This window comes from Neolamprologus multifasciatus, chromosome 16, assembly GCF_963576455.1.
Source record: "Neolamprologus multifasciatus chromosome 16, fNeoMul1.2, whole genome shotgun sequence".
Taxonomy (NCBI): domain Eukaryota; kingdom Metazoa; phylum Chordata; class Actinopteri; order Cichliformes; family Cichlidae; genus Neolamprologus; species Neolamprologus multifasciatus.
In genome coordinates this window covers 3,215,468-3,235,144 of record NC_140454.1, presented here as the reverse complement: position 1 = coordinate 3,235,144, position 19,677 = coordinate 3,215,468, and the positions used below count along the sequence as shown (strand labels likewise).

The 19,677-nt window shown below is 42.3% G+C and overlaps 2 protein-coding genes across 2 annotated transcripts in view; one reads left to right on the top strand and one right to left on the bottom strand.

Moving 5' to 3' along the window:
• LOC146500019 (uncharacterized) overlaps window positions 1–13,865 on the bottom strand; it is a 260,198-nt gene extending 246,333 nt beyond the window's left edge. The window contains exons 1-2 of the mRNA XM_085136018.1: window positions 13,554–13,865; window positions 11,800–12,180 (exon numbers count right to left, since the gene is read on the bottom strand). Of these exons, the coding sequence (XP_084992144.1) occupies window positions 11,800–12,180; window positions 13,554–13,589 (417 nt within the window). The 5' untranslated portion in view covers window positions 13,590–13,865. The remainder of the gene's footprint in view (window positions 1–11,799; window positions 12,181–13,553) is intronic.
• A 2,478-nt stretch (window positions 13,866–16,343) lies between these two features.
• On the top strand, window positions 16,344–18,418 carry LOC146500018 (uncharacterized). The gene is made up of 3 exons (XM_085136021.1): window positions 16,344–16,774; window positions 16,916–17,167; window positions 17,744–18,418. Exons 1-3 carry the CDS (start codon window positions 16,645–16,647, stop codon window positions 17,851–17,853), a joined length of 492 nt encoding a protein of 163 aa, XP_084992147.1. The 5' UTR covers window positions 16,344–16,644; the 3' UTR covers window positions 17,854–18,418.
• Window positions 18,419–19,677: the final 1,259 nt, after the last annotated feature.

Sequence of the window (19,677 nt, the reverse complement as noted above, 5' to 3'; positions counted from 1 at the left end):
GTGCTCCAGGATGTTAGGGCGCAGTGTTGAGCTTTTGTTACCTAGTGGCTACACAAGCCAGCAAGTACCAACGATCGGATTTGGTGTGTGGTAGTAACAGGTAAATGAACTTTTTTTTTTAATTATTTGAATAAATATGAGTGCTTGTCTATAAATACACAAACAATATACACATGCTTTCAATTGTGTAATTTAAGTGATCTGGGTAGCTCTGTTTTGGAAGTTCAGTTAATGCTAGAAATGTGTTTTGGAGTTTGTACGTACTTTTTGGAGTTTGTATATGCTTTAGAGTTTGTACGTGCTTTGTCTCTAGATGCCATATATAAACATATATAAATAAAACCACTTTTTTTACATTAGTAATTCCTTTTCTGCATAAATTTATATTATTGTTAATGATTAAATAATTAAAGCAACAAAACAACCTGAAGAGCCGGTTCGGAGCCGAAAGAGCCGACTCTTTTTAGTGAGCCGAGCCGAAAGAGCCGGATCTCTAAAAAGAGCCGGAAATCCCATCACTAGATCACAGTTGTGGAGATAGAATCGTGAAATACTCGTGTGAATGGGGGAGATTTTGGTTGTGTTGTTATGGATGTTCTTCAGTTTATTTCATATAATGAATAATGAAGAAAAACATTCTAGATTTTTGCATTTTTATTGTTAAAAACTGCTCACGATGTTGCTCAGTCACATTTCCATAAAAGATGGTGTCAGATCTTCATGCAGTGTCGGTGAGACGATCAACAACAGATCAGAAAAAACACTCAAGCGGACACTCCTCTGTAGAAGGAAACATGGAAAGTGTAAGGTACTCAGTGCACAACATCAATTTGTATTTCAGGCTGTTTTTATATAGAACTTCACCAACAATGTAAAGTACCGGTTTTAGGAAGATGAAGAATATTTTCAGGAAGGATGCCGGTCTGCAAGCAGAGCTGGTTGAACCTCAGCGCTGAGGTCCAGACTACGTCCTGTGAAACCACATGATGTAAATCTGCTGCAGTGGCTGTAACTTGCAGGTTCTTCAAAGAGTGCAGAAATGCACATTCACTCCACACCCAAAGGGTTTTCAGTGTGATCCTGTCTCGACTTGTGCTATTCCAGCTCCAAACACTGTGTGTGTGTTTCACTCCACCCATCAGTATGCCTCAGGAATTTGATAGAAAAAATACCACACAAACTCAAACATGTTATATAAAACAGTGCAGAGAAATTGGGGGGAAGTGAGAAAAACAATCTTGTTGGTGTTTGGCTCAGCATTCAAGATTTTTATTTACCATTTGCGTACAGGACCAGCAGTCCATGCATGCTGGAATTCTTGTGCAGAGCTCTCCAGGTCAAGTTACATTTTTAAAAGGTAAAGAAAATCAAAGCAGTTAAAAATAAAATAGAAATAAAGTATGGACGACCACAAGAGCCACACACACAGAAATAAAGAATTCTCTGCTTAAATAATGAATTCAAGAATAAATAAATTCATTTTCAAATTCCACATTAAAACAATGAGTTTCAAAATGTTTTTTTAAAAACACAATTTAAAATGGCGATTCCACTCCTCATTTTAAAATCCATTTTCCTTTTCTGTTCACTAACAGATTAGCTCATTAATTAACATTTGGATTAGCATCTGGATTAGCAACTTCATTTTAATGCAAATTAACCACACTGTGGGATGTAAGGAGCTCTCTGATTGGTCAGAGAGCTGGCCACTTTATGTTACGTGCACACTTTAGGTGCCACAGGGAATAACAGTGCTTGTGCCTGGGCATTTTGCTGGGGCCGTCTTTGACCTGAAAATGTCCAGCATATCACGCATATCGAGGGACATTGCCAGTGAGATGGAGCAGAGGGCAGAGACTATTTCGTCGATGTCAAAGAACTCTCATCATCCGCGCTTGGCTTGGCAAGATGCCCTGTTGACTGTAAAATGTGTTCCATTTAGTCAGGTAGATTTAGGCTAATGTCCATTGCTAAAATTTTCAGTACATAACTAAAGTTTATGATCTTTGCCACATGCTGGCAATCTATATTAGGAGCTCTAGCTAGCTATTAATCCAGCAAATATACCATGTCAGAACTACCATTGCACAACTTAAAAATAAACTGTAGACAGGCAGATGTCCATGCTATTTCTGTATATATTATAGCTGTTGTCAGTTTCTTACAACATGACAAAATAGGTGATATTGTTGTAAATAAGGACATAATTGCATAAAGAATAAAGACAATTGATTATGATATGTTTTTGAACAGATGTCAACAGAATGGTGTCATGGTTGAGTTTTTATGCCTTTTGTATGATTCTGTCCTAACTCCTATGGTTTAAGCTTTAGTTAGTTTTCTCGTTAGGTTCCTCCCATGTCTGTTTCCCCTCTATGTTTTTTATAGTGTTGTGCCTTTGTGTTGCTCTTGCTTCCTCTCTCCCTCTGTTTCTTGCCTCGTCTTGATTATGTTTCCCCTTGTATGAGTCTATCAGGCGGGTTGTTCTCCCTAACTGTCATGTTCCCTGTATTTGTGTCTTATGTCCGTTTTCCATCTCCCATTTTGTTTCCCTGATGTTATGTCAAGCCTGTGCTTCTTACGTCTGATTTTTTATTGTGACTCGCATCCCATGTTCAGTGTGCTTTCTCTTGTCTTCTCACTATGTTCATTCATCCCAGCTATGAACCCTGTGTTTTGTTTTCCCTCGTAACCTCGTAGGTCTGCTGTTATTCATTGTTGCATTGTCTTTTATGTTCACACCATGTCTCCAAGTTTCTATGCACCCTCGCCTGGTTTTCATGTTTAAGGTTGTCACGTTTGTTTTCTAGTCTCCCAGATTAGGTTAGCTTAGTGTCAAATTTTTTTCTGTCACCCCATTTTTTAATTCTTTATCAGCCACAAAAAACTGCTCGTTTTTCGTTAAAGAATCCTGTATATATATATATATATATATATATATATATATATATATATGTATATATATATATATGCAACGATACTCGTATCGATATTGAACCGTTCGATACAGTGCTTTCGGTTCGGTACGCATATGTATCGAACAATACAACATTTTTAATTTATTTTATCAACTTTCCTTCTGACGGTGCTGTCTGTGTTGAGCGCTCAGTGGATCTGCGCTTGACAGTGCAGCCTAGGCAGAGTAGTCGAACACAGATTCACTGAGCGCAGGGCAAGCTAGCGAGACAGAAGTTAAGCTCTCCTTGCAACATGGCAAATTGAACCTCCCCCACCCTCATTCACATCTGGCGTTTGGAACTATTTTGGTTTTCATGTGATGTATGACCCTGAAGGTAAGCGTGTCATGGACTAAAGTAAAACAGTATGTTGGATGTGCCACGCAATGCTCAATTACATGGGTGGGAACTAGTGTGTTAGCGCAGTTAGCTCGTTAACGTGTTGGCTGTCCAGCCCCACACACGGGGCAATCCGCGGTAGCTCGTTAACGGAGATTTGCCGTGTTGTGGCGTTAACCTCATTTCAGATTAACGCTGACAGCACTAGTGGGAACACAACGAATATGACTGCACATTTACGCTGACATCATCCTAGTGCAAAGACAAGTGGAAGCAGAGAAAAACAACAAGCAGGCATGCTACAAACTTTACCGGAGTCAGCGGTTAGCACATGATTCTCCTTATGGGGACCTGATATGTTTAATATGCTGCTGAGAATATAGCCCAGAAGAAGCGTATAGTATAGCTTTTATTTTGGAAAGAGCCATTCCTCTGTAATAAACTCTCTTTTCCAAAGATGAGTGATTCCTCAATCAGATACAGGGCTCGCAAAATCGCTAGCCCGACGTCCCGGAGCTAGCGATTTTTCCAGTTGGGCTGCCCTGCTCTGCCCGTCGGGCTATCGTAGGAAGGAAAAATATATGTCAATGCTTTTGCATTCTTTCGGAAATGTAGCTGGGTAATTATGTCATTGGCGTCGGTGAGCCACTGTCAATATGTGACATATTGAAATCGCGTTTGAATTTGCGCTTGTTTTTTGCTTTCACTTTGCAATGCACGAACTGTGTATAGAGAGCGACAGCACTGATTGGTGAGTGATGATAATTTGCGCACCAATTCCTCTGACATCGTCTTATCAATCGTTAGCTTACTATGCAAACATGACAAGTGAAATCTCCCGCAGCAAGCTTAAACATGTGAGAGGTTGATCGCGCAGAGAATCGCTGAGCGTTGTGTGAGTGCGTGTGTAAAAGCAGCAGGATATATATTTTAGTTCTGCTGAGCCAAATAAGACAGGTCAGGGTGAAGAAGTGACAGGCAAAGAAAAGCTTACCACAAAACGGAAACGTTATGACAAATCAGACTATAAGGCAAAAAGAAAGTGCAGCTTTATGGTTTCATGGACAAAAGAATTTCTGTGGCTGCAATATGACGAGCTAAATAACCAGGGCTGCACATAAGTGGTCCGCAGGTGCGCATTCGCTGTCAAAATAAAAAACGCGCACAAGATAAGAAGTTGCAACGTGTGTTTGCATACATAAGATTTTCTGGAGGAGGACAGACGTTTGTTTAGAACTCTTAAAGATGTCGAAGAAGCTCCTTTAAGCAATTACTGTGATGTTCCTCCACCTCCAAAGAAATGTCAGAAGGAGTCCAAACCACAAAAGAAGCGCGTATTCTCGGACAAGTGGTTGCAGGAGGTGAGCTGGCTTCAAACAAATGATGAACGCACAGAGATGTGGTGCAGAATGTGCTGTGAAAATTTAATAAATGACAAATTAATAAAAAGACAAACATTTTTTTTGTATCGAAAAAATATCGAACCGTGACACCAAAGTATCGAACCGAACCGAACCGTGAATTTTGTGTATCGTTGCACCCCTAATATATATATATATATATATATATATATATAAAACACCCAGCACGCCCCTGCGGGCGGTTTTATCCTTCAAGCTCGGGTCCTCTACCAGAGGCCTGGGAGCTTGAGGGTCCTGCGCAGTATCTTAGCTGTTCCCAGGACTGCGCTCTTCTGGACAGAGATCTCCGATGTTATTCCCGGGATCTGCTGGAGCCATTCGCCTAGCTTGGGAGTCACCGCACCTAGTGCTCCAATTACCACGGGGACCACCGTTACCTTCACCCTCCACATCCTCTCGAGCTCTTCTCTGAGCCCTTGGTTTTTCTCCAGCTTCTCGTGTTCCTTCTTCCTGATATTGCTGTCATTCGGAACCGCTACATCGATCACTACGGCCGTCTTCTTCTGTTTGTCTACCACCACTATGTCCGGTTGGTTAGCCACCACCATTTTGTCCGTCTGTATCTGGAAGTCCCACAGGATCTTAGCTCGGTCATTCTCCACCACCCTTGGGGGCGTCTCCCATTTTGACCTCGGGACTTCCAGGTTTTACTCGGCACAGATGTTCCTGTACACTATGCCGGCCACTTGGTTATGGCGTTCCATGTATGCCTTGCCTGCTAGCATCTTGCACCCTGCTGTTATGTGCTGGATTGTCTCTGGGGCATCTTTACACAGCCTGCACCTGGGGTCTTGCCTGGTGTGATAGACCCCAGCCTCTATGGATCTTGTACTCAGAGCTTGTTCTTGTGCTGCCATGATTAGTGCCTCTGTGCTATCTTTCAGTCCAGCTTTGTCCAGCCACTGGTAGGATTTCTGGATATCAGCCACCTCCTCTATCTGCCGGTGGTACATACCGTGCAGGGGCCTGTCCTTCCATGATGGTTCCTCGTCTCCCTCCTCTTTCTTGGGTTTCTGCTGCCTGAGGTATTCACTGAACACGCTGTCAGTTGGGGCCATCTTCGTGATGTATTCTTGGATGTTCGTTGTCTCATCCTGGACTGTGGTGCTGACACTCACCAGTCCCCGGCCCCCTTCCTTCCGCTTACCATACAGCCTCAGGGTGCTGGACTTGGGGTGAAACCCTCCATGCATGGTAAGGAGCTTTCTTGTCTTTATGTCAGTGGCTTCTATCTCCTCCTTTGGCCAGCCTATTACCCCAGCAGGGTACCTGATCACGGGCAGGGCGTACGTGTTGATGGCCCGGATCTTGTTCTTACTGTTCAACTGACTCCTCAGGACTTGCCTGACCCTCTGCAGGTACTTGGTGGTTGCAGCTTTCCTAGCGGCCTCTTCATGCTTCCCATTCGCCTGCAGGATCCCCAGGTACTTGTAACTGTCCTCTATGTCTGCAATGTTGCCTTCTGGTAGTTCAATCCCCTCAGTTCTGACTACCTTCCCTCTCTTTGTTACCATCCGACTACACTTCTCCAGCCCGAACGACATTCCAATGTCATTGCTGTATAGCCTGGTAGTGTGGATCAGTGAATCGGTGTCTCGTTCACTCTTGGCATACAGCTTGATGTCATCCATGTACAGGAGGTGGCTGACAACTGCTCCGTTCCGTAGTCGGTATCCGTAGCCAGTCTTGTTAATGATCTCACTGAGGGGGTTCAGGCCTATGCAGAACAGCAGTGGGGACAGAGCATCTCCTTGGTAGATCCCGCACTTGATGGTGACTTGTGCTATGGGCTTGGAGTTGGCCTCTAGTGTTGTACGCCACATCCCCATTGAGTTCCTGATGAAGGCTCTTAGGGTCCCATTGATCTTGTACAATTCTAGGCATTCCAGTATCCAGCTGTGGGGCATTGAGTCGTAGGCCTTCTTGTAATCAATCCAGGCAGTGCACAGGTTGGTCAGTCTGGTCTTGCAGTCTCGGCTGACTGTTCTGTCTACCAGTAGCTGGTGTTTTGCGCCTCTGGTATTCTTGCCAATTCCTTTCTGTGTCCCGCTCATGTATTGACCCATGTGCCTGTTCATCTTAGCCGATATGATGCCTGACAGGAGCTTCCATGTAGTACTGAGGCAGGTTATTGGTCGGTAGTTGGAGGGGACTGGTCCCTTCTTGGGGTCCTTGGGGATCAGGACCGTCCGACCTTCGGTTAGCCATTCCGGGTGTCCCTCGTTAACTAGCAGCTGGTTCATTTGTGCTGCCAGACGCTCGTGGAGTGCAGTCAGCTTCTTTAGCCAGTAGGCGTGAACCATGTCGGGCCCTGGTACTGTCCAACTCTTCATACTGGAGACCCTTTCTTGGATATCTGCCACTGTGATGGTTACTGGACCCTGTTCAGGGAGGTCACTATGGTCTGCCCTCAGATCCACTAGCCACTGAGCATTGCCGTTATGGGTTGCGTCCTTCTCCCATATGCTCTTCCAGTATTGCTCCGTCTCCAGCCTTGGTGGTGCTGTTCTCTTATTATTGTTCCCTTGCCACTGAGAGTACACCTTTGCTGGTTCTGTGGAGAACAGCTGGTTTATTTTCCTGCCTTCTATCTCTCTGGTGTACCTCCTCAAGCGGCTGGCCAAGGCTGTGAGTCTTTGCTTGGCAGTTTCCAAGGCCTCAGGTATGGACAGCTTGCTGTATTTCTTATGCACCTTCTTTGTCACACCTTTCTGCAACTCCGTTAGTTGGCTAACCTCCCTCCGTGCTACTTTGATCTTGCCCTCTAGCCTCATATATATATATATATATATATATATATATATATATATATATATATATATATATGAGAGAGAGAGAGATACAGTATATATATGAGAGAGAGAGAGATACAGTATATATATACATATATATACTGTAACAAAAAAGTCCTAATATAAAAGTATTTTACTGTGTATTTTACAGTTTTGTTCTGTTCTTCTAGAATATCATTAAAGTTACATAAATAGACTGTGATTTCACATTTCAAATATAAATTAATGTAAAAACACTGTAATGTAATAAAACACAATTTTCTTGTTTTTTAAGTGTATCTGTCTGTATATATACATATTTAGATCTGTTAAAATGCATTCAAAAATGTATCATCATTTCACAAATATTTGTCTTTTATTTGAAAGATTGAACTGTTAAATTCAAATGTAATGCTTTGGAAAAATATATGAAATGATTCTTATAGGCTTTTTTGACATCAAATACTTATTATCATTACTGCTGTTTAGTTTAGAGTGATCGTGGCTCAAGAGTTGGCAGTTTGCCTTGTAATCAGAAGGTTGTCGATTCGAGCCCCGGCTCGGACACTCTCGGTCGTTGTGTCCTTGGCAAGACACTTCACCTACCACCTACTGGTGATGGCCAGAGGGGCCGATGGTGCGATATGGCAGCCTTGCCTGTGTCAGTTTGCCCCAGGGCATGCAATCCATATTTAAACCAACTGTTAACTGTATATTTCTGTATTAAGTATTATTATTCATATTGCCGCATTCATTGACCTTGTTTATAGGTAATTTCATTGTTTAATCACATTAAAATGTTCCTAATTTAATGTTTAAAAGCACTTGAAAAAGGCAAAATCCCATGTAAAATTAGGGCAACAAACTGTGTTGTCATTACTGAAAATAACCGTATTTTTATGAGAAAGTTATTTTCTGTTATTGTACGGTATTATTTTGGCGCCCCAGCTGCCGGAATATTACTGTTTTTTTAAGATGTTTTTTCTAACAGTGCATATATGGACTATTTTGTTGATCTAGTATAAGAGCCAGTTCCGAGTCAATGGTTTCCCACTCTTTTCTCACTGGATCTGGGCCACAGAATCTGATCTTTCCTGCCTTCCATATTCCATTCCCTTGCTAGTAGTGGTTGGCTAGACTCAGTGTTGGAAGATTCTGTTGGCTGTTTCTGGATGCGCTCTGGGCTGGAACGTAGTGTTGATTGTGGCTGGCTTACATCTATACACAAGTGTGTTCCTAACTGTTGGTGGCTAAGCTCGAAGCTAGGGGCTGATATTAAATGGCCGGGCCCTGAGCTAGAATCTAATATTGAGTGTGGCTGGCTAAGCTCTAGACTGGGAACTGCTACTGGCTGGATTTGACTGAGTCCTGATCTGGAGTCTATGAAGGAGTCTGTACGACAATGAACTTCGAAAGGGGTTCTGATACCCTGAGGACTGTGGGGATTCTCCTGCCTCTGGACTTCAACCTCTGGACTGCCTCTGGACTTCAACCTCTGGACTGCCTCTGGACTTTGACCAGCCACAAATGCAGTTCTACAACTTCTTTCCTACCATCATTGATGGTCCATTATTAGCTGGTTGGTTCTATTCATCGTTGGTACCGTACCGTTCCGTGGTTCGTTGCCATTAAATCTGACCAGAAAGGGTCTTCTTCCCCCTCTGCTCTCGCAGACCCTAGGGGTATCAACTCTTTTGAGATTTATGTAGCAATAATGGGTGCACCCAGCTTCACTAAAAAGTGCTGGGTCCTGCTGGTATGAGGCGCTTACATACACCAGCCCCGTTAGGGTCTATTCCCTCCTGTCAGCAGTCTTTTCAAGCTGTCATCTGGTCTTTCCCTGTTTGTCAGCTGCCCTTTCGCAGCGGTCACTGAATCACTCCAGAGTTCTGATTCAGTTAAAATGGCTAGATGTTACAGTCCCTGATAAAGCATTGCTTTAGATGGAGAGACTCTTGAGGGATGGCTGTTATGAGGAAAGCCAGCCCAGAAACTTTGCCAGCAGCACACATCGTTGTATGTGTCAACTTTTGGTCTTTTACCCAGGCTAATCTGCCATTTTCCTTCCTTGGTTAGGTTTAGGGATTAGAGATCGATCTAGATTATCATTTTAAATTGGGACACGTCATCAGTAGTGGACCTTGGGTTCATCAGGTGTTTCGGCCATTATCACTAGACACCCTCATCCAAGGAGGCCCTGCCAGGGTTGATCACTGGAGTGTGTCACTGGTTTGTGTTAATTTGTTATTTCTCTTCTTCTTTCTTCTGTTTAGTTTCCTACAGTTTATTTTCTATCTATTCACTGCAACTGAGAAATAATCAGAGGTGACTGACTATACTGCAGATTTCAGGATTTTACTGCTTTTAACAGATTTTTTCTCAGTCTTGACACTGTTTGACCTTATAAGCTTATAGTTGCCGTCCGTATGCCACATGCTGTTTTGAGCAGGAACAAAGTAACACCGTCGCTGTATGGCTCGCAGTGAGAATATGTTGTAGTGGATTTTTGTATGACATGTATACTTATATATCTAATATGCTGGATTTTTGTACCTATATATATATATATGAATATATATGTTGGGTCTAAAGTCAGACCCCGCTGATCCCAGAACTTATTTCCATGAAAGAAAGACAAGGCAACAGCGATCGATCTTTTTACTTGCAAGGGGGGCCTTGTCCGTACCTCAGCACATCACAAAATGACCTCTCCGACTGCCCCCTCTTGCTCCCTTTTATTGGCAATGTTCACACAATAAACAATAGTTTACAACACGTACCTTCCCCACGTAACCCCCCTTGGTTACAAATACAAGGCACTGTGTGTGTGTTATGTGAGAATGTGTGTGTGTGTGTGTGTGTGTGTGTGTGTGTGTGTGTGTGTGTGTGTTAGACCTCCTGCTGACCAAAGGGTCGTAAACGCAGGAAGCTTACATCAAAAGCACAAGGATGTGTCTGTGATAAAAGACTACAGCCCCCCCACCTAGAACCTCGAGAATCTGGGGAGGGGAGGACAGAAAGAATTCCTTTCACAGAATTAAAACAATGTATAAATGGCAAACATAAAAATGACAATATTTAACAATTCACCCTGACATAACCCTCCTGTTTGTCATTTTATGCCTCAAATTATTCCTATGTAGTATATTCTAGCCATGCACCTCATGCTTGACATTTTCAGCGCAGGCATCATTTATACACAGGCTTCTGTCATGTCAGTAATTTCAGTCATGTCATATTGTTGCAAAAGTACATAATTAACAAATGTATTGGAAATCATCTTAGTTAGCATTGATCTTATACAAGGAAAAATGCATCCTATACATAAGCAAATCAGCATCAACAATACATAAACAGGAATTTAATTTTTCAAAAGAGGATGCCACCAAGGACCAGACATTAACCAACCTATCCAGCCTCATGGTGCATCTACTCCTGTCATGTAATTCATTATGTATTTCTGCAAGTAAACAACTGAATATCAAAAGTCAAACAAGAAGAATCATCATTCTCAAAAATCACATGTCACTACAATCCAACTGTATACAGACATATGTATTCAAACACATCAGTTGGCTTCATTGTTTGTCCATGTGGCTCTCAGCTAACTTCAAAGCTGTAGCCTGGTCAACACCCCTTTTTATGACTCCTATCAACCCCCCAAATCTCACTGTAGGCATCCTGTGGGGGTTATAGTCAACTGGTGAGTTATCTGCATTTACAACTCTTCTCCTGTCCTGTTGTCACCACAGAAAAAGCTTTGTAAAGGAAATTGGATCAAGCTGTTTTGATCTTCTTGGCTCAAAACCTCAAGTGTTCATGATGTAAATGTAGACAAAAGGCTTCTCTGTTTACATCCTTCTTGCAGAAGACAAAAGAATAGGTGATGTTGCACAAATTCCACGGTAAATCTTCAACTTGGACTAAATCCATTGTCCTTTATGCACATAGGCAATCGGCCTGTTTCCAGTTCGTTTAGCTGTTCAATGTCCTGCAGCGAGTCATATTCTTTGAGTCAGACTAGCAGGTCTGTCGTACCAGAGCAGTTCACCTTCCCGGCTACTGGTGAATCAACTGTCCATTCAGGTTCAGAGCAGTTGAAAAGTTGGCAGTGTTCCAAGTACGTTTACTCCTGGATGTGTTGCTAAGGCAACCAAACAAACTGTCTCGCTCTCAGTGATGCTATATGGCCACAGCCCAGAAGAGTGTGTAGCCAGTGGCATCACAAGCATAACCATTGGTCTTGTTCTTTAGGTGAGTGGTTGTGTTCTTAAACTGCCACCAGTAGTTGTTGAAAACCCATGCGGGTACTGGGTGTGGTTTGCTCTGTCCCAATGCGCTCCCTGTCATCCCACTCTGGGTCCACAGGCTCAAGAAGATGCACAGCACATTCCCAGCCATTCTGATGAGTACCTGTGGCTCAGTTGGTTTCTTCACCGGATTGAGACGAGGGGCCCTGGAGGCTTTCCCCCCCCCTTTGTACCCGGACTTCCTGCCACTTACTCCGAGCTGGCCTGGATGTGTGTCACCTTCTTGCAGTGCGCTTGATGTATCCATGTATTCCTTCCGGCAATCTTCACTGCTGTGGTCGTTGTCAGCAGCACCCGATAGGGACTTTCCACCGCGGACTGGACCAGCACTTCCTCTCCATGGCCTTATCAACATCCAATCTCCAGACTTCAGACTCTGCTCCTGCGGAGAAACAGAATCATCTCATGACTACTTTACTTTTAAACATTTCAAGCATCTAATCTGCTAATATGCTCTCTCTTCTGTTTTTCTATCATCACTACAGAAGACTAGAACTCTAAATGCTCTAACATATATAATCTCAAAGAGTCAGACCATTCTCTGTTGGAGGAATCCTCATGTATATCTTAATTAATTCTATAACGTCTAACCATGTCCTGCCTGTCTTCCTAAGTCTTAACTTTACTGTTCTATTAGTTCTCTCTGCCTACAAATGCAATTTTTTTTTTTTTAAGTATTTAATAATCCTAGAGTGAGTATAAACTACTGCTGCCATCATCCCCCCTGTGGAGACATTGCAAAGCCCATGGCTCAAAATAGCAGCAGTCTTGTACAAATTATTAGGCAGTATTGGTTTATCACACAGATGATAAACACCAACCTGCAAGCTCGCTCCTTCTGTAAGTCACAACTGTTTTCCTACTGTAGGTGAGTGGCCTACATGTCTGCTGATGTTGTACTGCCAAAATGTTAACACCATGTTTACTAAAGCTGCCTCTTTTGCGATGTTATCTGCAAAAACATTCCCTAATGCAACTGGATCTTTCCCTCACATGTGTGCTGCACATTTACAAACGGCAATTCCACTGGTTAATAACACTGCCTCCAGCGGATTTTGCAAGAGTTTGGTGTGTTCTACAGGTTTCCCTGTAGAGGTTGTCACACCTCGTCTCACTCACTGCACTACAAGGAAATGTAATGTAGCAAATGCACACTGCCTATCAGGGTATATTGTCTCTCTGCAGCTTTACACGTTTCCGTTAAAGCTAGCATCTCTGCTGCTCAAGCAAATATGAAACATGTTAGTTGTCCTGCATAGATAACTTTCTCACTGTCAACTACAGTAAAACGTGTTCTAGTCTGTCCCTCTGCTGTTGTAAAACTCAAACCATCAACAAACCAAACCTTTCCCTCAACGAGTGGCACAGCTATTAAGTCATCCCTCGGCTTACACTTCTTCTCCACTTGCTCTCTACACTCATGAGAAGTGCCCTCTTCTTTCGTTGGCAAAAAGGGTTTGACAAATTCAGAATTGTGCACCACTTTATGGTTATGTATGGTTGTGAGAGTAATAGTAACATTAAAGACAAGTGTCTTGTAGGTGACAGAAATGTATGTTTAGTCTGCAGCAGTAGACATCCACCTCGTGTGGAACTAACAATGTCAAAAGGTGAAATAAACTATTTCCTGAAACATTGTACAGCTTAAGCTGCTGCACATACTGATCTCACGCATGGAGGTAAAGCACAAGCAACTAGAGCTTCAGTTACTGGCTTCACTTGTGGAACAAGTGCTGTTAGTTATTTTACAGTCACCTGGCATTTGTGCTGTTCACAGAACCACAAGTCCATCGCTGGACCTCCTCTGCGCTGTCACTCTTTGGAGCTTGGCACGCTCCCTCAGGTTCTCATGTTCCAACGCTCCTGGAAGCCCAGTAGCACAGCTCTCTGCGCGATGCTGCTGTGCTGAAGGTGATCTCTGATCCTCCTGAAGACTCTCTCCAGGCCTCAGCTTCCATCTTGTGGGCGATCCTCTCAATCACTCCTTCTCGTTATGGCACCTCATGACATCTACAAATTAAAAAATGACACTCCTCTCGCCACACGGCTTTTGCCATGTGTCAACTCCCCAATGAGACATGTACAAGAATGTTGCACAGTCTCCCTAAAACAATCTCCAGGGTTGGTCCCTTGGAGCAGCTTCACTCCAAGCTGTAACCCTGTGTAAAAACATTAGTCAGCAATTAAATGTTTTGCTTGTTTAACTCCCAGCTTCAACCTGTATCCTAGAAGACAAAGTTTTAAAGTTAAAACAACCTCACATTTGCAACCAACTACAGCTCGTAAGTGTAATAAAGTATTCAGCATCACAGAGACAAGTATCATTGCAGGTTTATTCTAAACTCATTAAACTCCTACTTTTTCCCATAATTTGTTCCAAATCATTGAACATCTCAATGTCATTCCACATTGTAATCAGCGACTTTCCTTAAGTTTGTCACTCACCATGAGCCCAAATAGTGGTCAGATAATGAGCCTCATGTAACTATTCTGTAACCACTGCCCATCTGTTCAATTGTCACTTGTCTGTCTGCTGAATCCTTTAGCACTCTTAAGGAAAAACAAACATTAGCCAAACACACGGTTCATCCTGGTCAGGTGTCGGCCATCCAGGTTCCAGAGGAGCTGTGAAAAGTCATAAAGTTAACACTCACTGTGGAAAAGTAACAATGGTCTCATCACAGTATGTCTCAAACTGTATTAATTTCTCCCCTGTAATTTTCACATTTTCTCCAACATTCTCTCAACAACACAGTGTAATTTCATCATCAACATATAGCCAGTTTCCTTCACATAAAATCTCAGTAATCCTGTGGTAGAGAACCATTAAGTTGTGTCCTGCTATAAATCACATGATCAAATCACATGATTAACCATCTGCTGTAAAAAGAAATGTAAATGTTAGCGCTGCGCAGGTGTATACACTCTTTCTCACAGTAATCTCTGTGAGCAACATAAGGTAGTGAATAACACACCCATGGTAAATTCACAGACACAAGAAATTTTAAACTAAAAAGGTTAAATTTGCAGAGTTCACATAGTCATGTGACCCAAGTTTCCTCCTGTGGTCTCCTTCTGTTCCTGCAACAGAGACACACACAGAGATACATCCACACCTTTGTCAGGTGGGGGTTAACTTCACACAATGGTGTTAAGTCAGTCAGTCTTGTCAGCTTCCCCATTTATTTTAAAATTCTCACTCAGTGATTCTTTGCAGATTGTGGAAATTATCGTCGCATTAGTCTCCACACTCAGCAAATTGACGTCATTTCAAAAAGAAAAATAATTTAGACTGGATTTCCTCGTTGAATCCTTTTGGACAGGAACTTGTTTCCTAATTGTCCCAAATAAGTGGCTTTCTCCTGAGCCCATTTTAATTTTGGAGAAGCTCACTTTGCAACAGTTTTCTCGACGACGCTTCGGTTCTAATCGTGCAGATTTACTCAAACAGAGATCATCAAACAAAACTTCAGTGCACCATGAAAGTAACAAAATAAAAGGAAATAAAGAAAATAAAGGAAAGGAAAGGAAAGAAAGGCCTTGTTTAAGTCATGACACGCGTTCTTCATGCCAGGGGGATAAATCGTAACAACCCAATTGGCAGGATCAGCTTAATAACAAAAGACAAATCAACAGCCAGTTTAATCTCAAACATTCATCCAATCAGCCATACACACAACATACAGCATAACCCTGTTGTCTTAGCACATAAGTTTCTTCTCATGTAACTAAATGTGTGCCATGTTAAAACTTCTTCACACACCAGAAACTCACAATCAGCTCACTCATCTAAAACCTCTCATCAGCGTTCTGTTTTTCTCCTCTATGATGTAACCATCTGTCCTCCTATAATTTTCAGTCCACTAGTCTATGTATCACTTTCATCTTACTAGTGACTTGGACAAGATGACAAACAGAATCTCATGCTTAAGATGCTGTCTGGTCTTCATGAGTATCATTTATTGTGTATATGTATGTAGGGTTAGTATAGTTAATGCATTTTCTGTATGTTTTTGTGTTCCTCTCTCATCACACTTTCATTAATCTCATCACTGCTTAAAACATCACACATCTCTCTCTGTTTTTTTTGTTTTTTTTTAAACTGTACTTTTCTCCGAACAGAAAATAGCATTACAGCTGTTTCAGACTGAGAAACACCAAACACTCTTCATGCTGTCATTCATCCACACAACTATTTTATTTCTTTTTGTCCACTGGGCAGGTGATCTGCAGTATCATGTCTGCCCCAGCTGGATACCTTTTCACACACACCGTGACGTCAACACTCACTTCTGCTTAGATCACAATTATACTTCATTAATTTCGACAACGAGATCTGCATCTCCATAGGGCAGGGTGTTATCACCTGGCCCTTTACCTGTGTATTGTGTCAGGGATGTATATGTGGTTGTAACGTTTGTGTTCACTAACTTTACTTTCTGTTTCCTGCCCTGCCTAGTCTGTCTTACGGTGTGTTCACACCGAACGCGATGGACGCGAATAGAGCGTCAGGTTTACATGTAAAGTCAATGGAAAAGCGCGATGAAGCGCGATTGTGGGTCCCGCGAAAATTCGGAAGCAGATTTGCGTCGCGAAAACGCCAAAACGCGTGAAACGCGCGTCAGTGTAGCGCGTCTGGCGCGTTTGACTCGCGAATAAAACCACGCGCGTGAGTTTTTGTGTTGCATTTTGTGCATACGCGCGTTTCGCGTCTACCGCTCGAGTTGGAAAAATCTGAACTCCAGCGTCAAATCGCGCCGCGACAACCAATCAGGAGCCTGGTGACGTGGCTCTGACCTAGGTCAAAGGGGCAGATCCAGCCAAAGCCGTTCATTCTTCATTCAGTATGGAGGAAAAGCTAATCAGTGCCGTGGCTAATCACCCGGAGCTATATGATGCTAGCTACTACTTCTACCGAGACAGGAATAAAAAGGACCTAGCTTGGAGACACATAAGTGAGGAGATCGGGCAACCTGGTAAGTTCATTCCTTCTTCTTTTTAATTTTCAGACTGACCCGATGAACCCGCGCAAAAGCTAGCAAGCCCGCCTACTGTCCCGCTATTTTCCCACTGATGTACAAATACCTTTCCGCTAACAAGATAATGCGTTTATTCAGAGGACATCTGCAGGAGAAAGTGGAAGAGCCTCAGGGACACTTATAATAAGGAGAAGAAGGCAGAGAAGGAGAAGAGGAGTGGGTCTGCAGCAGGATCGGGGAGAAAATGGAAGTTCTTCGCGGTCATGGGGTTTCTGGACCCCTTCCTCACCCCGCGGGAGACTAGCGGTAATATGGTGCGGACCGTGGAGAACTTCTCCCCCGAGGACCAGGGACAGCCCGAAGAGGCAGCAGGGGAGTGTCAGTCAGAAGGTATGTTTACATTGAGTTAATGTAGGCAGTTAATTTATGCGTGTTGTCATACAGGAACATATTTTGTTTATTAATAAACAGTATACAGTAGTCCCGCTGTTCATCCGTCACTGCCTCGCCTTTTCGCTGATTTTTTTTATTGCACAGTACAGCTTTCAACAATGCGCATTGCATTCTGCAGCCCAAATGACAAATCTCCTCCGTGTCGTGTCTCCTGCGCTTGCCAAACTTATCATGTTTGGTTTTGATAACCATCACGTCCAATAGAAAAAAACAGCACAAAAACACTCATAACTATGACCCTCATTCGGAAATAGACACCTGCACCAGGAGCAAAAAAGGCGCACAAAAGTGGCGCCGCAGACGGAGAAAAAGCGCGGCATAATACTTTTACATTTTAAAATCGACAAAGGTTTTCACTTTGAGAATCAACTTGTGAGACCTGTGACTACTGTTCATGTGCTGCAATAAATGAGAGACCACTGTATATAATAATAAGTATATAAGTATATAATAATATAATATTCTCTATGACTATTGTCTTCAACCTGTTAACATTTAATATTGTCTTCATAGAGTCAAGTAATCATGCAGCAGAGTCCTCCCCCGTCTCTTCTCCTGGCTCCCCAGTCCCTGGTCCCTCAGCTCCTGCTGCTGCACCCACAGGTATGAACATCAAGCACTGACAGCTTTTTACTTGCTTGAATTCCCTTGTGATCACCTTTACTAAATATCTACAACCAATCTGTTTATATCATGTTTTTTTCAATTTTGAAAATGAAAATCTAGTAGCAGCCTTCTCATTACTTTGTGTTGTTTTGTGCTGTGTTTTACAGGCCCACAGAGGAGGACAGCTCGAAGGCGGGCGAGGGACGGGTCCCAGGACGGTCCATCGGCGGTGGAGCTGGCCATCCTGGAGTCCCTAAAGAGGCCACGCCCGTCTCCAACTGAACATTTCCTCCTCGGCCTTGTTCCTGTTCTGGAGAGCATGCCGCCTCAGACACGAGAATTCGTGAAATTTCAAATTTATAAATTAGCTTTTGAAAACAGCACAGCTGTGTTAAATTTGGAAACATTGGACCCTAATGATCAGTAGTTTTCTGATGAGGCAGCAGCTCTCCAGGGCAGAAACAATGTTCTTATTTTTCTCCTCCTTCTCCCTGAGGCTCTTCCACTCCAAGCTGGGTCCTTTTTATTCCTGTCTCTCTGTAAATAGTTAAATTTCATATATTTATGATAAATGTTTTTGTTAATGAACTTATATTTTTTCAAATAAACATTTAGAATGACAAAATGTCTCTGTTCTACTACACAGCAAATATTGGCACCCGACTTGACACAAGTAGAATTTATTTCATATTATACTAATGACAAAACATACTAATACAGTGGGATGCAAAAGTTTGGGCAACATTGTGAAAAGTAATTATTTTCTTGTACAAATCATTGGTTGTCACAATAAAAATAGTCAAATATATCATATAGGAGACACACACAGTGATATTTGAGAAGTGAAATGCAGTTTACAGAAAGTGTGCAATAACTGTTTAAATCAAGCAGGTGCATAAATTGGCAACACAAAAAAAGAGAAATGAAATAAATATTTAGTGTATATCAATGTGTGTGTCTCCTATATGATATATGTAAGTGACATTTTTCATTGTAACAGTGATTCATACAGGAAAATAATGACTATTAATAAGGTTGCCCAAACTTTTGCACCACACTGTATATAGGAACATAGTGAAGACAAGTTATTTAAGAGAGTAAAAAGAGGTTAGTTTATTTTGGAGTAGAGCTCCATTTATTAAGAAAAATTTAAAAAGACAGGAACACTCTTTAGAGGTTTGTGGGTGGCTCTTAAAAGAGCCGTTGTGGGGAAGTCACTCGGACTTCAAACAGGCTACTCCTTTGGTTGCCAAGACACAGCTCCCTCCACCGAGAAGTGAGCCATGAATTTCTCCCTCACCAGGACAGCCTCTCTGGAGGAGTTGTTTGCTGGCAAGGAACCTGGACAAAATTGTTTAAAATGAGTATTATGTGTACTGCAGTTACAAAATACATTATTGAAATTCCAAAATTACAAATTGCAAAACATAAATCTTACATAAAACCTTTTGTAATTATAAGGATAATTACATGATATATATTAGATATAATCTAAAACAGTCTGCGGTGATTATATACAAATATTCAACTATCCCAGAATTAAACCACGTCTAAATAAAAAGGAGTGAGTATCACTACAAAGGTTAACTCAGTGGTCCTAATGCTACAGTTTGATATCAGCAAACACCGAGCGCATACATTGATATGACACCACAGCCATGCTATCATTCAAACACTGATAACAGCATAAATCGAATTAAATCGGGACTTGATGAGACCTTCTGAGTATCACTAGAAATATTATAAACAGTCGTCTCCGTACCACAGTTTGCTTTCAGTAAACACCGAGAGCATTCACTGTTAGCATAGCACATCCATGTTAGCAGTGTATAAATGGATGG

Excerpts from the sequence above, each read along its gene's own strand:
- LOC146500018 (XM_085136021.1), top strand. The coding sequence starts at position 16,645 with ATGGAGGAAAAGCTAATCAGTGCCGTGGCTAATCACCCGGAGCTATAT. Across the intron at positions 16,775-16,915 it reads TGAGGAGATCGGGCAACCTG|AGGACATCTGCAGGAGAAAG; the intron begins GTAAGTTCATTC and ends GCGTTTATTCAG. Across the intron at positions 17,168-17,743 it reads AGGGGAGTGTCAGTCAGAAG|AGTCAAGTAATCATGCAGCA; the intron begins GTATGTTTACAT and ends TTGTCTTCATAG.